The sequence below is a fragment of the Pygoscelis adeliae genome, unplaced genomic scaffold, assembly GCF_000699105.1.
Source record: "Pygoscelis adeliae isolate BGI_AS28 unplaced genomic scaffold, ASM69910v1 Scaffold36, whole genome shotgun sequence".
NCBI classification, from domain to species: Eukaryota; Metazoa; Chordata; class Aves; order Sphenisciformes; family Spheniscidae; genus Pygoscelis; species Pygoscelis adeliae.
This window is the reverse complement of record NW_008824934.1, coordinates 5,411,559-5,421,328: the sequence shown is the minus strand read 5'-3', so window position 1 is coordinate 5,421,328 and position 9,770 is coordinate 5,411,559. Positions and strand designations below refer to the sequence as shown.

Sequence of the window (9,770 nt, the reverse complement as noted above, 5' to 3'; positions counted from 1 at the left end):
CCTGAGGAGGAAGGAGCAGCAGAGACAACTTGTGATGAACTGATGCAACCCCCATTCCCCGTCCCCCTGTGCTGCTGGGCAGGAGGAGGTAGAGAAAATCATGAGTAAAGTTGAGCCCAGGAAGAAGGGAGGGGTGGGGGGAAGGTGTTTCTAAGATTTAGTTTGTATTTCTCATTATCCTACTCCAATTTGATTGGTAGTAAATTAAATTCATTTTCCCCAAGTCGACTCTGTTTTGCCCGTGACAGTGATTGCTGAGTGATCTCTCCCTGTCCTTATCTCGACCCACGAGCCTTTTGTTATATTTTCTCTCCCCTGTCCTGCCGAGGAGGGGGAGTGATAGAGCGGCTTTAGTGGGCACCTGACATCCAGCCAAAGTCAACCCACCACAGGGACCTGCCTTGCAAAGGTCATCAGATTAGCAGCCATACAACCACGTTATTTGAAACTGAAGCACTCTACAGTGGTCTGGAGATGAAGATGTTTATGCCCTCTCACGTTATGAAAATACTAAGAACAACTTCCATAGTCAATGTCTTACTAAAGAGAAAAGGATTTGAAACAGTCCCAGCTTCATCACCAAGAAGAGTTTAGTATCATTAAATTTCTTTTTTTGGCTATAAATAAGAGGCAGAAGGGACTGCAATACTTGTACGTAGCTCTCATTTACAAAGTAAACAAGTTACTCCTTGCTTTGGATATGAACTCACCTATATGAGTCTCCATCTCTGTTGTAGTCACACAATAGATAGTCTTTTCCTACCACCTTATCTCGTGCAATCTTCAAGGGCTGATCAACAGAGGAGAGGAGATCTTCACAGAGGCTTGGGACCTGATGGTTTGGAGAAAAACAACAGGGAGGGAAGAGAGGGCAACACATTAAGGTTAAGAGAGACTGGCATCCCTAAGAACAGATTTTGTTATTAATAGCCCACATCTGTCCCAAAGCCAGAAACCCTTTAAAAAAAAAAAGCAAGCTGCAGTTAGTTACAACACAATCCTATGTTCCCACCTCCAATAATTTCAGATTTAATTACCTAACCACTAGTGTGGTCCAGTACACTTAAATACATACATTCTCGATGTTAACTTCTTGCCAAAGACGGCCAGTAAAGTGATTGTCGAGGACTGATGGATAAAGGTAAATATTTATAATGGAGTGGAAACGAGGGAGCTGCTAAAAGAATACGCCATCCATACGCTAGAGAGTATTTTTCACAAGCTCCCACTCTGGGTAGAGTTTAGAATAGTTTCCAGGCAGCTGGCCAAACATTACCATGTTGGCTAATAAAAATACACATGTGTCTGTGTGCATGCACACATAAAATCAAATACATCTCCTACACAGGTAGCTTTTAATGGATTCATAATCCCAGCTGTCTCCCTGCACTTCATGTGGAGAAAGACTACGAGATCTGCTTTTAACGTGGCAAAGAGGCTTTGATGTACTGCACAGAGATGAGATGACGTTTTGCAGCCTGAAGCTAGCGCGGATGCAAGCACAAGCAAATCAAGCAAATTCCATCCCATGGCCTCTTGTTCTGGGGCTGACAGCAGCCCCGTTATCAATATCAATATTCCTATACTGCAGGCTTTGGCCACGCTAGCAGCTTCCTCTAGGAACTTCATCTCCCCCGTAGATACTTTAGGGCATGTGCAGCAGTATGCCCCAAGCCACCTGAGGGACGCTCAACAAATCGTTCCTGGAGCTATTAAACAATTGGTGTATTGCGTGTTTCCCTTGGGAAAAGCATTCCAGATTTCACCCCTAAGGGAAAGGGACTAAGTAAAACACCCTTTCCCAACAGAAAGTTGGGAATGCAACAGGATATAGGACAACTAGTAAGCTCTTGAATACAATGGTGACAACGGAAGATAAAATAAATAACCAATGTGGAGTCTCTTCTACATTATAGAGATGAAAACCTGATTGAGAACGTGAAGGCAAAAAGGCCATGCAGGGTAAAATTAATCATGAAGTGATGAATTCACAACTCATAAGAAATGAAAAAGGGAGAAAGAAATAAGGAAAATATGGAAGTGTGCTTTCTTATCTTCAAGCCATTGATTCAGTCAACTGGTTGGTATGATTTCAAAGGAAAGAAACCCAGAGGAGAAAAAAAACAAATTAGGGGCACAACAGCTCCCGAAAGCATAAGCGCAAACTATTTTAATGCACTAGATGCGACATAAGAGATCAAACTGCCCAAAACAAAAACGCTCCTAATCCCAAGTACAAGGCAGTAACATACAGAGGATATTAAGTCGAAGTAAGCAGGGACAAATATAAAACAACGTGACCGCAAGAGACCAAAAAACCCAGAAAGGCCGAAGGACAAAACAAGATGTGGCTAGCAAGAGACGCAACACAAAAAAATAAGAGGAAAACCAAGACATGGTTGGTAAAGTTACCGACAGTGCTGAAAAAGCTGAAACATTAGTTTGAGGTTTTTTACTTCAGTCTATATACACTGTGATGTGGTAACAAGTGAAGAGCCTAGATTAAAGAGCAGGACAGTTAAGTATTCGTATAAAGCTAGATGCTTCTCATTGGCGTTCATCATTTGATACTCAGAGACCTGGCTGAAGCAACCTCAAAACCATTCTGCAGTCACTGAGTAAATAGAAGTGGACAGGAAGCAAGCAGTTTTTAGGAAAATCTTTACTTTTTCGGAAAACAGACAACCCTAATACTCCACGGAGCTGATACAAATCAGCAGTGTCGTGGCCCAAGTTAAGTGAAATGATGTATCTGTGTTCATGAGCCCATCTGGTTCCACTTTGTCTCTTCCTTCGCTTCTCCATTAGCTATTAATTTTAGGCTGACTCTTCAGGCGGAGAGCAACTTGAGATGACTGCTTCAATTTCGGATGCACACGCAACAAGACCCAACGCACCTCATCATTAAGAGCTATGCTCCGTGTTGTTCCTAAGAGTGACCAGCTGAATATATTCCTTCTTCTCGGCTGCTCCTTGGCCCGCTGCCCATCAGCAGAGATAAGCGTCTAGGAATGGACGACTCACTCTGACGTGCATTTAGAATGAGTTATAGTGATGAAAACACAATTTGGAGAAAAGTGGCGTTTTTCCCAGACTCTGTTTCTATTGAATTTCTTTGGGAAAAGCCCTATGTTACACATGCGGTAAGAGAGCACAAGAGGTCTTGCTGTACAATTCTTTAAACTCCAATATACATACAAAGCATTTTCAAAAGAAATCCCAAACTCAAGAGAGAGTCAATTCCCCTGCAGAAAAGCTCCTAATAACCATCTGAAATTAAGACCCTTAGAAAAAGCCACACAAATAACTTTTAAATTTAACTTTCTTTTAAAAATAGCACATGCCTAGTATGGTGTTTCTGTACTGCTCAGTGGAAAGCACAATCTCCTATTGACTAGAAGGAACGCTTAACACATTGTTTTTAAGATGCAATCTATTTAATTTCCACATAGTAATGGTGAACTAAACTTATCCCTGGATGATTTGGTAACACAGATATTCATGAGCAGGATCACTTTTCCAATTTCTAAGAGCTGCGGCTAGTCTTACAGCCGTAACAGTGAATGCATTCTATCATATACTTACTGGAACATGCTATATTATATTATAATACTCTATTGTAATAGCATACTATATACCTGTTGTCTCTCTGCTACAGACACTCTACAGGACTTCAGGCAATATATTATTTTCTCTTTCTCCTTTCAGAATAAAACAGGGAAGAAAACCCACTCATCTACTTTGGAAGTATTAGAAATTTTCAACAGTGTTTATAAAAAGAACAGAGATATTCCAGCTGATGGAACTACTCATGTAATTCTAATTATCGGAAAAACATCCAATTGTGGCACAGTTACCCCAAGAGAATCATTTCTGTATCATTTATTACATCAACTTTCAACAGCTGCTGTACTTCCTTTCTAAGAATGAATTTACAAGGTTTATACATACTGGTCTTCCTCTTCTACGTTACAAAGCTGCTTAGAAGGCAAATGCAGTAATTTGAACAAGGTAATTTGCAGCTTTAAACACTTAGCTACATGTTCATGAGACTATTTGATTCCTTCTGAATTTAGGTCCTTTGCGTTGCAGAATGTGCAATGGTGTCTGGCACAGCCAGGCTAAGCTAGCTGCTGCAACGTAAGACCTGAGCAATTATTTTACACTATGCACATACCTTTCCTTAAATTCTTCTCCATGTCAAGTATTGAACCTTCCTAAAGCATTTAAATTACTTTTGTGCACATTCAAACTCTCGCAGAATTCAGTTTATATTTAGCAAGAAAACATCCAAATCTTCTGATCCCAGCAAAGACAACTCTGCTTAGAAGACCACCTGATCCTCTGAGTTTTCAGTCTGAAACAGTGGATTTGCATTGTTAACTTTTCTTACTAGCTTGTTCTATGTCAACTGAAAAGCCAAAACGCACTTAGGTGCCCGAGTGCATGTCTCCAACAGTCATTATATAGAGAACTTTGACTTAAATTTAGAAATGCAAGAATTAACCCACTCCCCCAGGCCAAATACTGAAATGCCAAAGCAGTGATTTTGTTCAATTCATCACTGCACTATAAATAAGTGTCACTGCGATGAAAACATTGAAGCTATGAGTATTGTTTTATAAGCAAAGACTGGGCTCCCATCTTTATTTTGATACAAGTTTTTCCCACTCTAAGCAGTGGAAGGTCAAGCGTAGAATACAATCTTAACCTTGTATCTTTAGCTAAAGGCCATCATTAATTTAATTTGGTCCACAGCGTACCCTAATGCACCCATGTTTCCACAAATAAGCACTCAATCATCTATTATGGTGGTTGTACGTATAGTCATGGAGCGAGACCACCCTCAATGTAAATTAGAAAAGAAAAAAAAGAGCCGTCTCAGGGGGTCCAGACTCAGCTGCTCAGCCTGGAACTGAACAGCAGCATCATTCAGAAGCACATACCATGCGACAGGGCACTGTGTTTGTGGGATCTTTTTTTCCAAGGAGATACACAATGAACGTGTAGTACAGAGGAAAGAAAAACTGAATGAAAAGTGAGTTACGCATACTCTCCTGCATGTTGAACAAGGATTCTCTTGTCCTGTGTAACAGTATTCTCCATCAGAGCAAGCCAGGTATGTGGACAGTGTTTTAATTAAGTCAACCGCTCTGCTATCAAGACAAATAATCACTTGTGCCAAAGTCGAAACCGTACACTTTTTGGACATAACCTAATAATCATTCCTTCTTTACTCACTTGCTGGTAAAGGAACTTATTATCAACTAAACAATTGTTTCTGAATTATTTTTTTAAATATCATTAAACAAGCATCTAAAAAAGGGTTGGAGGAAATAAGAAAAGTACCTCAGCTCTTCATGTCTTACATGCACTCTCCATCCTTGCTTTGATCATTCTGGCTGAACTGCATCAAGTTCTGCGCCTTACATATTCAGGCCAGTTAATATTTTGGCTTACAACTTGAGTACACTACAGTGGTTATTTTCTTCTACAGCATTGACTGAAATGAATCATGTTTACAATTGAAACAGCAATATTGTTAGTGTAAGGTTCTGTGCTTGAAAATAGTCTTTTTCCATGTTTATTCAGAGGTCAGCAGGTACTGACCTCCACAGGAACCCTACACACTGGAAAACTATGCTAAATGCAGCAAAATTAAAGGTGAAACATTTTTTCCTTAAAGAACCAGAAGGAAGACGAAGCGAGCTTCGAAAGATTAGCAAAGGCAGCATTCAGATCCATTTGTCTTTTGAATTTGTGTCTATAACATGCAGGTATCTGAATACACGTGTGACTAGAGCAGTTTTTGATTAAAAGCCACATCCAAACAGGAAAGCGAGTATTTTAATTGCATGTGAACTCTTAAGACAACTTACATCATTACAGAAGTGGACAAAACCACTGCCTGCGTCACTTGGCAAAATTGTTGGAATGAGAAGAGCCCATGCGAGTTACCCGGCACTCTTGCAAAATAACCATTTTGGCACACGACCCCCCTTCAGCCCAGATTCCTCCCCTCTGGGCCAGCATCTAATAAAATATTATTATAATTTTTCTGAGTCATTCCACAGCCTCAGAATTTCCTGTCCCTGCAGAACACAGACACGGCCTAACGGATGTTGTGGAAACTCAAGAAGGAAGCCTGGCTCCACTCATCTTGGGCCTAAAACCACTAGCAAAGTCACTCCCACAAATCCACACATTGCTAAACCTTAATTTGATCCATCAGATGTCCAAGGGCCACACATTCTTCAAGCTTTGTTTATTAAATGACACTTAAATGGACTTTTGTGTTCAAGACCAGATGTAATTGATATTGGAAACAGCTCAGCTTTATTCAAGTATTTGCACTGAATTCCAGCACTGCAAGAATTAGCAAAAACAACAAAATTGAAACCAATCAGCTTTTCTGGAAAAAGGCAAACGTTAACAAGATTGCAGATCCAAGATCTAGTTAGCGATGTCATAACAGAAATGTTACATTCATTACAGAATTTTTCAATTCAGCTCGAGGAACTGCATTTAAAAAACTCTGAAAGGTGACTACCGTTCATAAAACGGGATCCTTGGCATTCTTCCTGTGATTTGCTGGATAAAATAGGGCCTTTGCTAGATTCACTATTCTGTAGCTTACTGAGAAACAAAAGCTAGCCATCTGGCAGGCACAGCTAGACTGCCCTAGACTTTGACTAGTGACCTGCAGGTGAAGGCTTCTGTATCTCATTACCAGTCACAAGTCCCATGAGCCATCACAGCGTATCAATATCTTGGGAAGTCTTGACTACTTGTGTCAAGAGTCCAGCTGGTGTTGGAGATATCCAGCAACAATTAAGGGATATGCAGAGGCATACTCTCTCCGGCGATGTTTCTATATCCTAGCTTTCCCCACCCATCTTTAAAAGAGGTTAGATAGGTTTCTAATTAGAATTCAAGCTCATCAAGTGATCTCCCCCACACACACTCCTTTAGAAAGATATTTAAACAGACATTTTAAGGATCTCTAACACCAGCAGTGCAGTGGCAGGAGCCTGGAAGAAAAAAAAAAAAAAGGCTCAGTTTAGGCTTAAAAAGAGTAAGTGAATATGAAGCCAGAAGTGAAATTCACTTTTACAATCTCAAGCAAGTAAGTGGAGTTGCTAGCTCTAAGCCAAGCATCACATTAACAATTCACATATATTAATTGCTATCTCCAATTACCATCAAGATATCCAGAGGTAATCTTTTCTAACTGGAAAAGCTCCTGCTTACAGCCACTCAACAAATGGAAAACTGGCTCTCAACAACCATAAATTTATTCAGAGAGCCAGAGCCCCTTTCTTCAGTCAATAATCCTCGCATTAGAAACCCGTCTGGCTGCTGGTGGCTTAGAGCCTATCGCACGAGTCAACAAGTCCAGGAAGAACAGCAGGTCAGAAACTCAGCTTTGAGACCACGAGGCTGTCAATGCACTTCTGCTTCCATTCTTTTCTTTAAGTTTTCACTGGGTCTGATTATTATTATTTTTTTTAAAACATCTTCCACCCTCACTAGATGTTCAGCTGGCCATCTGCATTCAATTATTTTATCTTTCTCCTCGATTCTGCATACTGCTTAGGCTCTTGGACTCAAAATACAAAAAGCTCCAGTCACATTCTCATGTTCTTTATGGTCTGTGCAGCTCAAGCAATGCAGTTTTCCTGGGGATAAATTCTCTAGCTTCATATATCTTCAGTTACTAAAGGCGTGCAAGCAGATTTGAGACTTGCCTGGAGGCACGCTAGCTACATGAAGCAGGGTCCTGAATACTGTTCAAATATTTCAAAATCTTAAGTTTATACATTTTTAAATTCATCACTCTGGGACTTTCTAAAAAGTAACACATTCTACTAAAAATACTAAAGCATTCTCCTGCGATGAGAAAGCAAAGATGATGACCTCCCAGATCTTTAATTGCAAACAGAGCCTTGAAAAATAATCCAGTGAAGTTACTGACTGCTATATCTATAAAGAACCCTAGCTTTAATTCTTCCATGGCAGCATAACTTGATTCTGTACTTCAAGAAAGCTTTCATTTTTGGGAATGAAAATTTGAATATCAGTCTTACTGGGAAAAGAGAGGAAGAAAGTTGTGGCTGTGAGCAAACCCCACTCTCCTGGCGAGTCTGCTTGTCCATTTTGTGATCCAGTTTTGTAAGGATGATTCTCCATCCCCACTTTATGCCAGCTGTCTGATTTTTCTGAGTCAGCTGGATTTTTCATCTAATTTATATTATATACACACAGGCAAACATCCAAATTAAACACTCAACAGGAAATTCGTACTTGCAGAAGGAACCTGCTTAACTTTTACCAAGATTGAGAGCACATCAACTTCCATACTCAAGTCAAAGCCATCAAGACAATCCTGTCACAGATGCCTTATTTGCTGCACATGGCCCATGAGCACAATAAATCCAACTTCCATCTTCCACCTTTCCCAGAGATGCACCCCTGTAAGACACGTCGGTGAAGCTGTCTTGCAAAAAAAAAAAAAACCAAACCAAAAGGATTCTGGAGGCTGTGACCCCAGCTATCACTCACCTGCCCTGTTATGTGTGCTTCCAAGGTGTCCTGGGAAGAGATCTACAGCATACCTGAACGCTGATGCCTTCTTCGGGGTTTCTCTTGGAAAGAACACAGCTAAAGCACATGGGGACTGACTTACTGTAAAACTTGTCTTAAGAGAAAGGAAGCAGAAAGACAATTCTCTCAGATTGTTCTGATCTTTCAGGATAAACCGTTCAGCCACTCAGGAGTGAGCTCTACCAGGTTCCTTACTTCATGCCACGCTGCGATTTCCATGAGCCAAAACAAGATCTCACTCTTAACTGATACAAGAAGCATTTCCATCCAGAAAATATCCTTAATATTCTCCTTTCAGCAAGTGATGAGAACAGATGTGATCACAATGGACTTCGATGAGAAGCACAGTATATCAACAGCTGCAACTTCTGGTCAATGTGAGGTGATAAGGAGGTGAGACAGTATTTACGCTACACAGTTAAAATCTGTATTAATGTTACAAGTGCTATCACTTGGCATATCCTCATGACAACTCCATGTAAGAGCAGTGCAATCACCTTTAGCACTCCTCTTGTGGGAACTGCTTTACAGTTCGGACTTGGCTGACAGGTAGATGCTCCAAGGCTTCAGTTACCCCAGTTTCCAGAGGAGCTACGTGGAAAATTATTCTAATTTAAATTAGTTGTCCTTAAAAAGGTATGTGTCCACACTAAACTCTTTTTGTAGAGATTTATAAGTCCTCTTGTACATTTTGACAGCCTCCGAGTAGTCTATTTACAAATAATGACCAAATGAATTCCAACCAGAGCATTCCATGCCAAGGCACATTACCAGCACCACGCACAGCTTCTTTCAGGCAGGACTTCTGGAGTCCTATGATTGACAAGGTCGCTAATGAACTCTAATTGAAGACTCGGCAGTCTGAAAAATGCAACAACAGATGTGGTAAAAGGGCAAACCACAAACTGTTTTGCTAATTAATGAAAAGTGTCTGGTCTGATGAGGGCCAGTGACCCAAAAATTCTCTTCTTCCACCCACCCTTTTACTTGATGGTCAAGTTTGGACCCTTCCCTTGTCAGCCCAACACTTGGGGGCAGTAACGTACAGCCTTGAACATATTCCATACACTCATATTGGCACCAAGATGCTCTTTTATTAAAAAGCAGCAGCAGAGCATGGCTTTGAGAGAGTAAGAGGGACCTCAGGGAGGGAACTTAGTGCGGTT

General features: G+C 40.6%; 1 protein-coding gene across 1 annotated transcript in view; it reads right to left on the bottom strand.

The window, feature by feature from the left end:
• Positions 1-9,770, bottom strand: part of CAPZB (capping protein (actin filament) muscle Z-line, beta) — a 46,039-nt gene that overhangs the window by 33,314 nt on the left and 2,955 nt on the right. The window contains exon 3 of the mRNA XM_009325309.1: positions 711-832. Coding sequence (XP_009323584.1) covers positions 711-832 — 122 coding nt within the window. The remainder of the gene's footprint in view (positions 1-710; positions 833-9,770) is intronic.